Genomic DNA, 17,984 nt, shown 5'->3' on the forward strand with positions numbered 1-17,984 from the left:
TGCTTTACGTAAACCTACTCGTCATGCTGGTATTCCTGCTCGACTTAAGGATGGAGTGGGGTACAAACATGACATCACTAACTTTGTATCCTATGAGTCTCTCTCTCCATCTTATCAGAGTTTTATAGCTTCTTTGTCTTCTGTCTCCATACCCAAGAACTGGAAGGTTGTTAAGGAAGACCCCAAGTGGAAAGCCGCTATGCTTGAGGAAATGCGAGCACTAGAAAAAAATAATACATGGGAACTTGTATCTTTACCAGCTGATAAACAAACTGTGGGATGCAAATAGATTTTTACAGTTAAGCAGACACCTGAGGGTACTGTTGAATGGTACAAAGCTCGTTTGGTAGCAAAAGGATATACACAGACTTATGACATCGACTATGATGAAACTTTTGCACCTGTTGCAAAAATGAACTCTGTTAGAACCCTTATATCATGTGCTGCTAACTTTGGATGGGATCTATTCCAGCTCGATGTAAAGAATACTTTTCTTCATGGAGAACTTCAGGAGGAGGTATATATGGATATTCCTCCAGGATTTGTTACCGCTCAGACCGTGGGCAAAGTATGCCAGTTACGATGCTCTCTTTATGGTCTGAAGCAGTCACCTCGTGCTTGGTTCGATCGCTTCCGACGAGCAATCATTCAGATGGGGTATAAATAGAGCAATGCAGATCACATACTCTTCTTTCGACACAACAAGGGTAAGATTGCTATTTTGATTGTCTATGTTGATGATATTGTGGTCACAGGAGATGATTCTGAGGAGATAGCTCATTTGAAGGCTCAGCTGGCACAGGCATTTGAGGTGAAGGATCTTGGACATCTTTGATATTTTCTTGGGATAGAAGTTGCTCATTCTTCAAAAGGAATTTTTCTCTCCCAAAGAAAATATATTCTAGATCTTCTTACAAAAGTCGGTATGTTGGGATGTCGACCTATTGCTACTCCTATTGAACAAAATCATCAACTAGTAGCTGATATCGGTGTCCCTATTAATCGAGAACGTTATCAACGATTGGTAGGACGTTTGATTTATCTATCTCATACACGGCCTGATATTGCATTCACCGTTAGTGTGGTAAGTCAGTTTATGCATGATCCACGTTCAGTTAATATGGATGCTGTGACACGGATACTTCGTTACCTCAAAAGCTGTCCTGGTCGTGGTTTACTTTATTCTAATCATGGCAACCTACGGGTGGAGTGTTATACAGATGCTGATTGAGCTGGATCACTTGATGACCGTCGCTTTACCTCAGGTTACTGTACTTTTGTTGGAGGTAATCTAGTCACTTGGCGAAGTAAGAAACAGAATGTAGTTGCTCGATCTACTGCTGAAGCAGAGTATCGAGCTATGGCACATGGCGTGTGCGAAATTTTATGATTGCGGATCTTGTTATTGGATCTAGGCCATTATCAGTCTTCGCCCCTTATGCTATATTGTGACAATAAGGCAGCAATCAATATTGCTAATAATCCAATACAGCATGATCGGACGAAGCACATCGAGATCGATCGATATTTTATCAAGGAAAAGCTTGATGCCAGAATCATTTGTATGCCTTATGTGCGATCTGCTAGTCAACTAGCAGACATTTTGACCAAAGGTCTTAGTGTGCCTTCTTTTTCATTTATTCATGACAAGATGGGTCTTTATGATATCTATAACCCATCTTGAGGGGGAGTGTTGAAATGAGCTGTAGATTCCTCTGATTAGGAATGCAATCGTCTAATTAGAGGAAAATATGTTTGTATAATTCCTAAATTGAATCCCTCTGACTAGGAATGCAATCATCTAATTAGAGGAAAATATATTTATATAATTTCTAAATTGAATCCCTCTGATTAGGAATGCAATCGTCTAATTAGAGAGAAATATATTTGTATAATTCTTAAATTGAGCCCATGAAAATTAATAAAAAATACCCTTTTGATCCTAGAGAAGTATTCCTTCTTCCTCTGAATCCTCGTCTTCATCTTCTCTTCTATTTGTTCTGTTTTTCAACAAAAAAAAAAGAAAGAGAGAAAAAAAAATTTGGTACCGTTCGTGTTCCCTTTTTGTCCTGAAGTTTGTTACTACTTACCCATGTGATAACCCGGCCCAATTGGGCCCAAAACCAGCTCAAAGCCCACCAGAAAAAAAAAAAACTAAGGACGAAGACTCCCAACGGGAGTCTTCTTCTTCCCTAAGTCCAATCAGGAGAAGAACTCTCCGGGGCCATCGAAAATCCCTGGTAAGAGCCCTATAAATCTCCTTCTCCCCCTCAAAAGCCAGCCTCGACCAGCCGTGAGATCTCCCTCTTCCTTCTTCCAAAATTCTCCGTTGAAGCTCCTGACCCTGTTCTTGTGTTCACCTCAATTTCTCGCCGGAAACCTCACCGAAGTCGAAGGTAAGCCCCGGCCCTCCTTCCTCTCTTCCTTCCCCTCCTTCCCATGGCTTCGTACACCCTCGCCGGCCGTCGGATTCATCAAAAAATCCACAAAGAGCCAAGATCATGTTTTGCTCTGTTCGGCCGAGCCATCTCCCTCCCTTTTCCGGCCACCAGCGCCGCCGTCCATGGCGCCGCACCCCTAGGTTTGGACCCCCACCCCTCTACCTATCTTCCCCGAAGGTCATGGCCGCCGGTGATCGGCCAATGACCGGAGAAAATTCAAGGAAAGGGGCGGTCTCCTGTTTTTCCATTTTTTTTCTAACTTTCCACTGGCCGAACCTCACCGCCGGCCATCTCCGGCTCCATCGCCGTCGGTCGCCGCTGCCGGACCACCGGTCGTGCCGCCACAGCCCGCCGGACCACGGGCAACGTCCCTCTAGTCCTCCCCTGTTCCGGCCAAAGAAGGCCACGGGGGGAAAAAGAAAAAGAAAAGAAAAGGAAAAAAAGAAAAAGAAAAGAAAAGAAAAAGAAAAAGAAAAAGGAAAAAGAAAAAGAAAAGAAAAGAAAATACAAAATAGAAAAAATAAAAAAAAATAAGAAAAGAGAAAAATTTCCTCTCTCCCCTCTTTCTCCCTCTTTCTCTCTCTTCTCTCTCTATTTTCTCTCTCTAAAAAGAAAAGAAAAAGAAAAAGAAAAAGAAATATATATATATATATTAATAATAATAATAATAATAAATACATGTGAGAGAAAGTTTTTCTCATCTCTCTCTTAAGTCTTTCTCTCTTTAAAATTGGACTTTCTCTCTACCTTCCCTCTTCATTTTCTCTCTCTAGATTTTCTTCCTATTTTCTCTCTCTAGACCTTTTATCTCTTTTTATGGATTTCGTCTTTCTAGGGTCATTCTCTCTCTGATTGCATCACAGACCCTAGGGTAAACTTGAGATAAAAATATGATGATCTGAGACTGCTCCGAAATTCATGCAGTAGACTAGATCCTGATCTGATCCTTCTTCGAAATTGATAACATCGATCATGGTTAATCCATATTAAGTCATCCTGATATAACCTCTGATGATCTCAATCATGATTGTCACTTTTGAAGGATACGAAGATTCTCTCTCCACTTTCTCTCTCTACTTTCTCTCTCATGACCGACTTTCTTTCTCTAAGAAGGTCTATGAATCCTGTATCGAGTCATGCCTTCATCTTTTAGAGGCTCATATTGACTCTAATAAAATGATCTAAAATTGCTTTGATATCCGTGCTGAATGTCAACCTCATTTGACCATATCAAGTATTTTTCAAAATCATTATTAAAGAATCCTGTTGATTGAACTTGATCTTAATTCGATCTGTGTTTCATGATTTCTTGATCAAGTCACTTGAATTTGACCCTCAGATCAAAGATCCTAAATTGCCCTGGTATCTGGATAGTCCGACACATTCGATCAACGGTCCTCTTTACTTATGATTTAATCTTATTATATTTATGGAATAAAAATTGATGATGATTTGATATTTTAAATAGGACTGTCTGATTCTTTTAAGGAAGATTAAAAGGTCCGGGACGATCGAGGTAAGTAGATCTTATGCTCCTTATTATTTTTAAATGAACATGTTTTTATGCAAAGAATTGCTATTGATGAAATCATAATTTTTTTATAAACTAAGGATCGGCATATGTGATATGAAAAAGCATGTTTTATTGTAAGCATTGATTTCATGAATATGTCTTATGAAAATAGCATGATTATGAAGCATGAATTTCATTGTTTTTCCATTTATATATATGTATGCTTTAAGAAAAAGATATAAAAATTTCAAAGGCTCTCAGATGGCTATGAATGAATCCCTTCGGGAAGGTCGACATCCGGAGCTAGCATCCACACGAAACATAGCCCTGCCAGCGGGTATAAAGTTGGCACATGAATTAAGAACTCTGTCGATTAAGAAACATGGCCCTGTCACGGGTATAATAGTGACCTTAGCAAGAATGTCTGTGAGCAATGTTTTGAAACATGACATGAATATATGATGAAAATGATTTATGATTCATGATTGTGAAATATACATGATTTATGCATGCATGATAAGTTTATAACTTGTTTTGTTATATGCTTTATGAAATACTTTATTTTGCATTATCTATTATTTTCTAAATATTGCATTATCATGAAACACTTATGTTTGATCCGATAAGGAAGCGCAAGTTCTACTTACTGGGCTAGTGTAGCTCAATTCCTTTTGTTTTCTTTTTGAACAGAGAAATAAGGTTAGGATCGGCAAAAAGAATCCAAGCTTGAAGATCGGCATAGCAAGTTGAAAAATTTGACAACAGAAGTTTAATTTATTTTATAATCATGGATTTGTAGTTATTTATGAATGTTGAGATTCGGGTTAGTACTTACTTTTGGATTTAGATGCTCTGAACCCATATTGGTTCGATTATTTGATGAATAATAGAATTGAATCTTTTTTATTTGACAGATTTTTAGATGATTATGATGAATTTTGGCTTCGTGTTATTGTGGGTCCATCCCTCGGTAGCATGGCCGTGTTATGTCCCGGGTTTGGGGCGTGACATTTTATGGTATCAGAGCTTAGGTTTAAGATCATTGAGATTATAAAGTGATATCAAAATTTTATGTATGATCAATAGGATGTGACCGAGTGGAGTATAATGGATAACATCAGAGCTTAAGATTATGATCATTAAGGACCTGATAGAATGATATAAAGTTTAGGTTATGATCACTAGAAAATATGACTTAAGTGGTATTTGAGCTTAAGGTTATCATTATTCGGGATTGTGACTTTAATGATATTTGAACTTGAAGCTAAGATCATGAGGAACATGATAGATATAAAAGAAAGGATTCAATAATTTGATTTCAAATCAATAGGTATTATGATGAAATTTATGTATAAATGACATATGATGTCTATAATAGAATTGACGAGTTATATCTTAGATTTCTATTAGCAAGGTTGACCTGAGTACGAGAAGTGTTGACCCTAGAATGAAGTGGGAGGTATTGATATATTATGTTAGGTATATTTGATGACATTGGAATGCTAAACCTATATGGATAAAGGACATGATAACTTTGCTGATTTTGATGTTAATTTTTTTGCAAAGAAAAGTTGATTTGGAAGTTGTCTAAATGATTGTAAGGTAAATCGAAGGTTAACTCAAATTAATTCTAGACATATTGGATTTTTGAGGAGTGATGAAGCTTATGTAATAAGTTCAAACATAGAAGGTGGATGAAGATTTAATTTTGATGTGCTATGTCTAAGAGATAGTAATAACAAGGAAATCTTAAATTTTACCCTAAATTGTATTTGAAATCTGAAAGTTGAATTATCTTTGGTTGATTTAATATACAAAGATATTTTTTATTTTTGATAAACCTAGATAATTTGGTAAGTTGAGATCAGAGTGCGCAGCAAAAGCGTGATGGTCTGAATTGATTAGAAATGTTAATCCTTTAAATCAAAAGATATTATAAAATACGTTAGTTATAAATAAGGAAGGATTTTACTGATAATAGATAGATGCTAGAGAGAAAATCTATCTAATCAAGGAAAGACTCAAAGCAGCACAGGATAGACAGAAGAGTTGGACAGATAGAAAAAGAAAAGAATTAGAATTTCACTTTGGTGATCATAATTTTCTAAAAGTATCACCTACAAAAAGTGTCATGAGATTTGGGAGACATGGCAAGCTGAGTCCGCGATTTATTAGACCTTTTGAAATTTTAAGCCGAGTAGGAGATATTGCTTACGAACTAGCCTTACCACCAGATTTATCCAAAGTACACAATGTCTTTCATGTTTCACTACTGAGAAAGTTTGCACTTGATCCAAACAGTGTAATAAAGTATGAGCCATTGCAAGTTCATGAAGATCTAACCTATAAAGAATTTTTCTTCCAAATTATTGATCGAAAAGAGCAAGTTCTAAGACGGCGTATCATTCCGTATGTAGAGATTCATTGGAGTAATCATGAAGAGAAAGAGGCCACTTGGGAGCTTGAAGATGATATGAGGACGAGATATCCACACTTATTTGAAAATGAAGGTATGTTAAATTTCGAGGATGAAATTTTTTTTTAAGGGGGGTAGAATGTGATAACCCGGTCCAATTGGGCCCAAAACCAGCTCAAAGCCCACCAGAAAAAAAAAAAAAAAAACTGAGGACGAAGACTCCCAACGGGAGTCTTCTTCTTCCCTAAGTCCGATCAGGAGAAGAACTCCCCGGGGCCATCGAAAACCCCTGGTAAGAGCCCTATAAATCCCCTTCTCCCCATCAAAAGCCAGCCTCGACCAGCCGTGAGATCTCCCTCTTCCTTCTTCCGGAATTCTCCGTTGAAGCTCCCGATCCTGTTCTTGTGTTCACCTCAATTTCTCGCCGGAAACCTCACCGAAGTCGAAGGTAAGCCCCGACCCTCCTTCCTCTCTTCCTTCCCCTCCTTCCCATGGCTTCGTACACCCTCGCCGGCCGTCGGGTTCGTCGAAAAATCCACAAAGAGCCAAGATCATGTTTTGCTCTGTTCGGCCGAGCCATCTCCCTCCCTTTTTCGGCCACCAGCGCCGCCGTCCATGGCGCCACACCCCTAAGTTTGGACCCCCACCCCTCTACCTATCTTCTCCGAAGGTCATGGCCGCCGGTGATCGGCCAATGACCGGAGAAAATTCAAGGAAAGGGGCGGTCCCCTGTTTTTCCATTTTTTTTCTAACTTCCCACTGGCCGAACCTCGCCGCCGGCCATCTCCGGCTCCATCGCCGTCGGTCGTCGCTGCCGGACCACCGGTCGTGCCGCCACAGCCCGCCGGACCACGGGCAACGTCCCTCTAGTCCTCCACTATTCCGGCCAAAGAAGGCCACGGGGGGAAAAAGAAAAAGAAAAGAAAAGGAAAAAAAGAAAAAGAAAAGAAAAGGAAAAGAAAAAGAAAAAGGAAAAAGAAAAAGAAAAGAAAAGAAAATATAAAATAGAAAAAATAAAAAAAAAAATAAGAAAAGAGAAAAATTTTCTCTCTCCCCTCTTTCTCCCTCTTTCTCTCTCTTCTCTCTCTATTTTCTCTCTCTAAAAAGAAAAGAAAAAGAAAAAGAAAAAGAAATATATATATTAATAATAATAATAATAATAATAAATACATGTGAGAGAAAGTTTTTCTCATCTCTCTCTTAAGTCTTTCTCTCTCTAAAATTGAACTTTCTCTCTCTACCTTCCCTCTTCATTTTCTCTCTCTAGATTTTCTTCCTATTTTCTCTCTCTAGACCTTTTATCTCTTTTTATGGATTTCGTCTTTCTAGGGTCATTCTCTCTCTGATTGCATCACAGACCCTAGGGTAAACTTGAGATAAAAATATGATGATCTGAGACTGCTCCGAAATTCATGCAGTAGACTAGATCCTGATCCGATCCTTCTTCGAAATTGATAACATCGATCATGGTTAATCCATATTAAGTCATCCTGATATAACCTCTGATGATCTCAATCATGATTGTCACTTTTGAAGGATACGAAGATTCTCTCTCCACTTTCTCTCTCTACTTTCTCTCTCATGACCGACTTTCTTTCTCTAAGAAGGTCTATGAATCCTGTATCGAGTCATGCCTTCATCTTTTAGAGGCTCATATTGACTCTAATAAAATGATCTGAAATTGCTTTGATATCCGTGCTGAATGTCAACCTCATTTGACCATATCAAGTATTTTTCAAAATCATTATTAAAGAATCCTGTTGATTGAACTTGATCTTAATTCGATCTGTGTTTCACGATTTCTTGATCAAGTCACTTGAATCTGACCCTCAGATCAAAGATCCTAAATTGTCCTGGTATCTGGATAGTCCGACACATTCGGTCAACGGTCCTCTTTACTTATGATTTAATCTTATTATATTTATGGAATAGAAATTGATGATGATTTGATATTTTAAATAGGACTGTCTGATTCTTTTAAGGAAGATTAAAAGGTCCGGGACAATCGAGGTAAGTAGATCTTATGCTCCTTATTATTTTTAAATGAACATGTTTTTATGCAAAGAATTGCTATTGATGAAATCATAATTTTTTTATAAACTAAGGATCGGCATATGTGATATGAAAAAACATGTTTTATTGTAAGCATTGATTTCATGAATATGTCTTATGAAAATAGCATGATTATGAAGCATGAATTTCATTGTTTTCCCATCTATGTATATGTATGCTTTAAGAAAAAGATATAAAGATTTCAAAGGCTCTCAGATGGCTATGAATGAATCCCTTCGGGAAGGTCGACATCCGGAGCTAGCATCCACACGAAATATGGCCCTGCCAGCGGGTATAAAGTTGGCACATGAATTAAGAACTCTGTCGATTAAGAAACATGGCCCTGTCACGGGTATAATAGTGACCTTAGCAAGAATGTCTGTGAGCAATGTTTTGAAACATGACATGAATACATGATGAAAATGATTTATGATTCATGATTGTGAAATATACATGATTTATGCATGCATGATAAGTTTATAACTTGTTTTGTTATATGCTTTATGAAATGCTTTATTTTGCATTATCTATTATTTTCTAAATATTGCATTATCATGAAACACTTATGTTTGATCCGATAAGGAAGCGCAAGTTCTACTTACTGGACTAGTGTAGCTCATATTCCTTTTGTTTTCTTTTTTAACAGAGAAATAAGGTTAGGATCGGCAAAAAGAATCCAAGCTTGAAGATCGGCACAGCAAGTTGAAAAATTTGGCAACAAAAGTTTAATTTATTTTATAATCATGGATTTGTAGTTATTTATGAATGTTGAGATTCGGGTTAGTACTTACTTTTGGATTTAGATGCTCTGAACCTATATTGGTTCGATTATTCGATGAATAATAGAATTGAATCTTTTTTATTTGACGAATTTTTAGATGATTATGATGAATTTTGGCTTCGTGTTATCGTGGGTCCATCCCTCGGTAGCATGGCCGTATTATGTCCCGGATTTGGGGGGTGACAACCCATGTATCGTGTTTTGTCCACATTAAATGTGGGAGAAAAGTTAGCATAACTGAAGGACATAACCGAATACATTTATTAATTTAACCGAGCATACCACCCCTTACTAGATGGTATTCACAGTCCATCCTGATCAATAAGGACATTACTGAAGACAAACTATTTATTACGCTTAGAACACTAGCAAGTCCTCGCTCATAATTAGGATAACATCAACCATACATCTCATGGTTCTTGGGTTCCACAAATATGCCTTTGATGGCGAAAGGCTGCGACTACGATAAAACACAGCTTGAGGTCAAGGATGTACAGGAAGAATTGAAAATAAGAGGTGTTCATTCTTTTTGTCTCTCTCTTTTGTACAAGAATTCAGTTTTGGATTCACAAACAAGTGTGTTGAGAAATGACAAGGGAAGGAGCCTCAGGGCACAGAATTATCAAAAGATTCTTGTAACTGTCATTTCTTTTGAAATCATGTTATATGCAGAGCTGAGCATTAAAGTTTAACAGAGATGGGTTACAATCCTAACCAGCATACGAACACTTACATGTGTATTCTATTCATCCCCTCCATACTGGCATAGAAACTGACCGTGAAATCCCATTTCCTCTAAGTTGTGACTGAGCTGGAGACGAAGGTACAGACAATGAGGACTGGAGAAGAGGTGCTTCAGCACCACTATGGTTAGAATGTCCATTACCAATGGTAGAGTGGTTGCTATCAGTGACAGTAGCAGTAGTGGTAGATGTTGGTTGCAACTCAATAGTTATGTAAGAGTTAACAGAGGGATCCATAAGCAGCTCCTCATCTTCTTCAATAGAACACACTGTACTTGTTTCTGTATGAATTGTTGAATCATCCATGCCACGCCGGTGCTTCCTCCTCTTCCTCGCTTCCTTTCCCCATCCATGGATAGTCTCCCTGATTCTTTGTGGAATAAGTGCAGCTTTATAGTTTGAACCCATCTGGCGAAATGAAACTAATCAGTAAAAAGAACCTGACCACATGGAAAATTCCAACAATTCTATCATCAAGCCGATGGGCAAGTACAAAGAGTAAAAAGGAGTAGAAACTCAATTGCCGTGCATTGAAATGAACATCAGGAAGATTCCACAAGTATCTCTAGTTGAAATTTCAGCAAAGTAATGGCAGTAAAGAAATGAATATATACGATGATTATCCCATAATATACACCTATCTTGTTCATGATCTATAATAGTCAACCTTCCATGCATGTATATATAGAATTGGTTATTAGAATTAGATGGATAAAGCAGATTGACAGGGCATAAAGCTTTATACATGTATATATTTATCAGGACTTGCTTATTTTAGAGGCAGTTCTTTTTAGAGTCAGTATAGGCAGTTTACCACCTACAATTAACGGGAACAAGTGCCAGATCTGTAATTTAATATTAGTACCTTTTTGCCATTTTATGCAAAGCCAAGCTAGATACCCTCAACTGTTCCAATATTTTCTCATGGCATTCTCATCATACCATGATTACTATGATTGTCCAAAACAACCCAGCATTTTGCTTTGCTAGTTACACTTCATTCATTACCAAAATGCTCTAGTTGGAAATTTTAAATTTTTGTGCATATATTGATTCAGCCACCAGCATTCTCATAAAAATTCGTTTCATAGCTAAAGCAGTTAATGACCAGAACTGAAAACTTAACAAGCACTTTATGATTTAATACCTGAGTGACCAATGCATAGAGAGGCAATGTACTATAACTGCAGAGGAACTGCCCAGCGAACCTGAACAGAAGCAGAGTCTTAGCCAGTGAAAAAAATCAATCATCCGAGAGCTTTCTATTAATTGTTGAAGATTTCACATCAAACCCATTTCAACTGTTATAAAATATTAATGTTACTGCTTTAGCGTACCCCAAGATAAGGCGAGCATATACCAGAAAATGATTCCTGATGAAGCAGGAATTATATCCAAATTGCCACTGTCCATAAATAAGATAACACAATCAGTTTCATGCAGATGTAAACTCAAATGTAGCCAGTGTGCAAAGTCATGCTTGTTATCTGTCCCAACAAGAGTTCCACAACCAGCTATCTATATGGAGCAATCAATGAGATATAACATACTCCAAGTGGAAGCATCTGATATGTTGGAAGGAAAAAAGTGAAGAGAGGGCCAAGAAATGTACCCAAAACCAGAAGAACGAAGCCAACTCAAATGCATTCTGCAGACATGAACCATTCAAAAACAATATTTTTTAAGTAAAGCCATCTAGTTCAGATTTGCATGTCAAAATACTGGAAGAAGAAAAACTAACCTGGAAAAGAATGAAATGGATTAGAGACAATAAGAGTTCTGGCTTTTTAAACCAGAAAAGATCATCTCGAGGTTTTAATCTAGGCCCAAATCCACTCAAGCCAGCATTCTCCAATACCAGGGTTGCAATGACATGCTGCAACTTTGCACCAACCAGAAGCACGAGCTGCATAAGCAGGCAAGTAAATATCAGAATCATGCATTAAATCTGAAATATTTCTCAATCAATAGATGGATAACCCTGCAATCCAGTACTCACAGTGACAGGAATGATGGCTATCCAGAAATAAAGATTAGCGCCTGCAATGTGAGTGGTTTTTGTCACAATAAACAACTGCGAAATTAAGGTGAGTGCCAAATTGAAATTGAGATATCCAAAGTGAAAGAAATGAAAAGAAAAAAAATGTTTTTCTTTATATTTGGAGATTATGAACCTTGTGGCACCACAGAAGGAGAAAAATTTGAGAAAATGTGTCTTAAGCAGAACACAACTAACCCTTTACATTGAATAACATGAAAGCAACAACAAAACCCCAAAGTGGTGCACTGCAAGAGCAAGGAACAAACAGAATTATTAATAGACACATGGCAGTTTATGAAGGAAGCTGATAATTCAACACAATACTGAAACAACATATTTGACTTTATTCACATGATTCAAAGTTTTGTTAGAGATGATCAATAAGAAATATGCTGAATTTTTTATTTAAAAAAAAAAAAAAAAGCCAGGAAAGAATATGGGAAAAACTTAATGGATCCAGCTCCAAAAATCATGCATCAAAAACTGAGAAATATGTCCAAAATTTTAGTGATTCAAGTCCAAAGTCAACTGAATCAACTGTTAATCAGGATGTGAAATGTAATAATTTATCTTTTCTTTTTATGAAACTGTAAACTGGCTGGCAGAATATTTAGATTATTCCCAGTTCAATGATGTAAAAGTTAGTATTCCCAACAATACCTCAAACACAAAATGGCTAACTGAAAATTTACAATTTATTCATGGAAGAAAGATGAAGAATACCCAATATCCAGGTTGGCTGTGGTTCTAATGGAAATGTTGGATGATTTTCAGAGGTAAACATGAAAAATTAAAGAAACTACAGATCCAATAGTCTGCATTTTTGTTTTATTTGAACATCAACAGATGTACAAGAAAAGGTACTCCAACCAAATTTGTGCCAAATTGTAATATCTCAACGATTTACAACTTACCTTACACCAACAATCCTCTTAAACTCTTCTTCCATGGAGCGTATCATGTAGCTATGAAAATCATATCTTGGTGTAAGATGGTGGTTCTGCCATAAATAAATAAGGTGTATATTCAATATAGAATATTAGACTTCAATAAGCCAGCTCATCTTTATCAGAAATGATAAAAGCTTCCATTTTCAGGATATGTGATATAAAGCTCTCTAGGCCAAGTAACCAGGAGACATGCCAAAGCAATATAGAATCTTGAAGCTTTTCTTCTCTTTTCCTATATCTTCTTTGGCTTACCATGGATATAGTTCAGTAAATGAATAGTGGAGAGATAGTCTATTACCTTAGACCAAACAGTAAATATTTAAAAGGAATTACATGACCAAAAGTAACACCAAATATTTCTGAATAAGTACATATTACCAAATGATATGCTTAAGTAGATAGAAGCAGATAATATAATTTCACGGAACAAAACTAAGAAACATATAAGATATGCTTGAGTCCTATTCCAGGATTGGTGCAATCTCAATCTCATGGAAAATAATTAAGGGAACAGTGGAGACCAGTTTGCCTCAGAAATTTCTCTTTATTGTTACAATAAAAAGAGCATGAGCATCGACAAAGTATTGAAAATCTGATATGCAAAACTAACTTCCTAAGGAGATGACATACCAATATAAAACTGCCACCAAGCATCTTCACTAGTAAGAAGATGACATACCAATATAAAACCCCTGCGGAGGGTAAGGTAGTCTGCTCGTACAACAGATCGTCCAAACTGACGGAAAAACAGGTCTGCACAGAAAACATGATAAATCAAACTGTCATTACCACTGTTGTTTGCAAACAGTAAATTTGAAAGAAAAACAATTTAAGCAACATTATGTGCCTAATATTTCCAAAAGTGATTATTTTCTTCTGATTGCTCTCTCTACAATATTACAGGACATTGTTCTATGGCTTCCAAATCATCTAAGACTTTAGACTACTGTCACGAACATAACTAAACCTACCATCCAAACAACAAAGTTGTTTCTGATCCAAGCACTTGACGAATGAAACTTTACAAATGTTGACTGCCTTCTCATTGTCAATGTTCTGGTGATTTCTGTCAATACATAAACAAGAAGATAAAGATGATTGAAGAAATCAGAGGACAACAAAAATTACTGCCAATGACCCTCCAAATTGTTTTTGTCTTTCAGATGGAAGAGTACTCCCAGGACATCAACTAGCAAAAAGCTCAAACAATGCCTTGAATACATGAAAAAGTCATTGAATTAGAAAATCCAGGTAATCACCATTTGATAGCAGAAGCATTATGTCGAAGGAGATTTTCAAAAGCAAGTGAAAAAAGTAGCACAATTGGTGGTTGAACCAGAGAACTGGCACAATATTCTGTGAGACAACCTTCCACCAATCATGAGGCAATGAAACAATAACATCCATGCCATGATGCCATCCATATCAAAAGACAATTTCCAAAGCACTCTTATGAGGATGATAACTTCATTTGCAGGCAATTTCCACTAGCCTTCAAGGTAGGTATGGACTCTTGACCAAAAAAAAAAAAAATCAACGTGTCATGAAATAAATATGCATTACATGATAATAAATTACAATGTGATGCCAGAGCACCACACTTCCATTCTATATGATCCCTACGCTTTGTAGCAATTGCTTCTATAAGATCTGGCCATTTCTTCAAATGAGATAAAGATAGTCACTCTTAGTCCCAACAAATAATGCTTGAAATAAATAATCAACATGAGGACAAACTCCAGAGAACTTTGATGGCTATTGCATCCACAAGAATTTTATCTAGCGAAGGATGGCGATTTGACACAGAAAGGCCCAATTGAGCTTCGGGTGAGCATAGGGAACTACTATTCAACTTTGTGCAATTTTTTGAAGTATTCCAACAAACATGATAATCTTAGATTTAGCAACGTGATGGGAGGTTTTCACAAAGAAATCAAAATTACTTGGGAAAACAAATATGGACTCTTAGGTGATACCACTTGCAACAATATTTTCTGACACATAAGCATGCAATGCAAGTGTTTTGTTTTCTTGACCGGAAACAGACTATGACAGATGAAACACATGTTTGTCAACCTACTTGCTGCAATAAGCAAAAGGCTGAAGAAAAATGCTAACGCTTAATTAATTTTAACTAATTAAACTTTGTTCTATACAATCAGCAACGAACTCATATATACAGTTAATGCTTCATCTGTTCAAAGTGTTTCATATGGTTTAGCAAGATAAGACTACGAAGGAAAATCCTTAACCGAAATGTAACATATGCTGTTCCTTCCTCTTAGTCGGATATTTGTCTAGAATTAAAATCAAAATAAGGCTCACGATAATGCTAACATGCCCGTTGATGTAGATTATTAGTATGTTATGGCTGTGCTTTTGTGCTTGTCACATCAATTCGCCATCTGTCAGTTTTAACTGATTTATTTAAAGTATCATAAATTACATTTTGAATATTATGACTGTCTATCATTTTGTTAGAAGATTTTACCACCAGTATTTTAGACACTGTTAAAAATACTTACCAGAATATGAATCATGTTGTTTCTCGATGAGCCTCTTCTTCCCATTTCTCCATGTATGTATCTGAGAATAACATAGAACGTACCACTTTAGGCCCCTATAAAAGCATTGATCTGAACTTGTAGAAGACCGTTGCAACTATGATATTTTTTTCTCATAAGGAGATACTGAGTGCACTTTGCTGTTGCTCAATAAAATGATGGTAGCATGGTTTCAAATCATAAACTTGACAGGGATCCTACACTTAGTCACACATGTATCCTGGCAAATGATGGAAGCAGCAACTGTTGAGTCTCAAGCAAGAAATAATTGAAAATCAGACAGAAGTATAAATGATAGTACACATGAAATTAGCAAGTTCTTTGTATGTAGTTACATGCCATAGTTTAAACCATCCAAAGCTCAGGGCAAAAGGTTTTAAATCAAAATAGTAGAGAAAGGAAGTAGCAGCACTGGTTGCACCGCTGCAATTCAGTTGAGAATAACTGTAACTGCATTGCAATGAAGATTTTCACATGCACGTATCTTGTTCCTTATGAAAGACCAGAATACATTAATAGTGAACCTAAGCTGCCAACCAGTGTTTGCTAATTGACACAAACTGGTGGTTCAAGCTGTACCGAACTGAAGCAACAGAAATCAGGATGGTTTGGCTTATAAAAACCCCATCCCTTCCTTCGGCTACTTCGACTGCTCTTGCTCTCTCTCTCTCTCTCCCCCCCCCCCCCTCTCTTCAACACCAACCGATGTCAACCGACGCTGTCACCCTTCATCAATGACTGGAGGCCCTCGTGAACATCTCCAAGCCCAATCGATGGTTAGGGGTTTGGGGCTTCTGATTACTGCCACTGACAAAGTAAAACCCTCGCTCTTCCCCCTCCCTCCCTCTCTCTTCCTCCCTCTTCTCCCTTCCCCTCTCTCTATAAGCTCTCATTCTCTCTCCCCCCTTCTCTCTCTTCCTTCCTCTCCTCCATCGCTCTCAAACAATGTCGAAGACAATGTCATCGCCCTTGATCAATGCCAACACTTGTGCCCTACCTCAATACACCTCTCTCTCCCCCCTCCCTCTCCTCCCTCTTCCCCCTCTCCCCTCCCTCTTTCTCCCCTTGTCTCTCCCCCATAGTTTCCTCGTTCTAGGGTTAGGGTTTCTCCCTCTCCCCCCTCTACTTCTCTCGACCTTTCATCTCTAATATACCTCGGCTCGGAACAATACATATCAGTACTGTACCAAACCGATTGTCAGCTGGTATGAGCCTAATACCATTTCGGTAAACCTTGCGCCAATCTTCCACTACTACAAGATGCATAGCATGACAGACTGGTGAATGTTGCAAGATTGAAAGAGAAATAAATTGCAGAAAACACCAGCAAGTGACAACTGAAAAAAGAAGGGGCAAAAAAAAAAATTTGTTCAGTGCCCCTCAAGTTAAGTTGGCTTATGAAGACTAATACACATGTAATTAACTGTAATTCAAAAAGTATAAGTTCATTTGCGCAGAATTATGAATGCAGGTGTGGGCATTTCATCCTTTGTGTCATAAGGTTATGCAAACCCCACTAATCTTCATAAGAATTTTGCTCATCCACAACCTAGTCTAGAGTCTTTCTTTTTTAACATAGATATGTATAAAAATGACCATATCACATGGCATGAATTTGTAAACAAAGCCTCCTGTAATCATAGGATCATCTTTTTTTGATCTAGAGACATAAAAACACTGGCCTGGTTGCCTTATCATATAATCATCTTTCTCAGTGTACATCATTCTCCAGGGGCTCATACCACCAACTACATGACTTATGAAGTTAGAGAACAGGATGAAAGGAAAGTAGAATGCTTGGTTTAGGAAATATAAAAGGAAATGTATGTGGATAAAAAATTTATGCAATTAATGATAAAAAAAACCTTTGGATCATCTGATTTAAAGATGCTACATTTAGACTGCCAAATTTTGTTGAATGTGATAATCAGAGAGGCATCTTAATTGCAAACCTTAACAACAGCCAGCAACATTGTTAAGCAGCTGTAGGATACATGTGTTATGGCCATGACAAATAATAAACCGGTGAAGCTGTTCCAGACCCTCGTACGATACAAATGGCTCATGACCCTGCACAGTGGACTTTCTTTTTTTAATTTTTGATATGTAATAAAGATGGCTCAGAATTATGATTAACCAAAATAATTGAAGCTTAGTGCCTGCAGGCTTCTAAATAGAACAATTCAAACCATAACTATGAATGGTGATGTTTTTAATGACATGAGAAAAGTACAAGTTATAGAATTTGATCTGTAACAGATAAGATCTTGATAATTTAATGGATTCAATCACATGCCTCCATACATGTCTTCTGATTGACTTCAGACAGTGTCCTCTTAACCGAATGGTGAAGAACAAAGGCCATTAGTCTCTCCTGAAATTCAGGCGGGTCGTTCTCTGCATCTGTGGCATGCTCGACCTCATCTTTTGTGCATGGAGAAAAATTACCATCATAGAACTTTGAGTCGATGCAAATATTTGAA

The 17,984-nt window shown here is 37.3% G+C and overlaps 1 protein-coding gene across 1 annotated transcript; it reads right to left on the bottom strand.

Annotated features, from left to right (window-relative positions):
- Positions 1-9,706: 9,706 nt before the first annotated feature.
- LOC140852801 (MLO-like protein 11) lies at positions 9,707-16,581 on the bottom strand. The gene is made up of 13 exons (XM_073246364.1): positions 16,499-16,581; positions 15,837-15,951; positions 15,463-15,523; positions 13,909-14,003; positions 13,568-13,690; positions 12,902-12,987; positions 12,183-12,232; positions 11,946-11,986; positions 11,688-11,852; positions 11,559-11,594; positions 11,284-11,351; positions 11,094-11,154; positions 9,707-10,354 (listed from the first exon to the last, which is right to left on the bottom strand). Exons 1-13 carry the CDS (start codon positions 16,579-16,581, stop codon positions 9,950-9,952), a joined length of 1,389 nt encoding a protein of 462 aa, XP_073102465.1. The 3' UTR covers positions 9,707-9,949.
- Positions 16,582-17,984: the final 1,403 nt, after the last annotated feature.

The sequence above is a fragment of the Elaeis guineensis genome, chromosome 12 (genome assembly GCF_000442705.2).
Source record: "Elaeis guineensis isolate ETL-2024a chromosome 12, EG11, whole genome shotgun sequence".
Lineage (NCBI taxonomy): Eukaryota > Viridiplantae > Streptophyta > Magnoliopsida > Arecales > Arecaceae > Elaeis > Elaeis guineensis.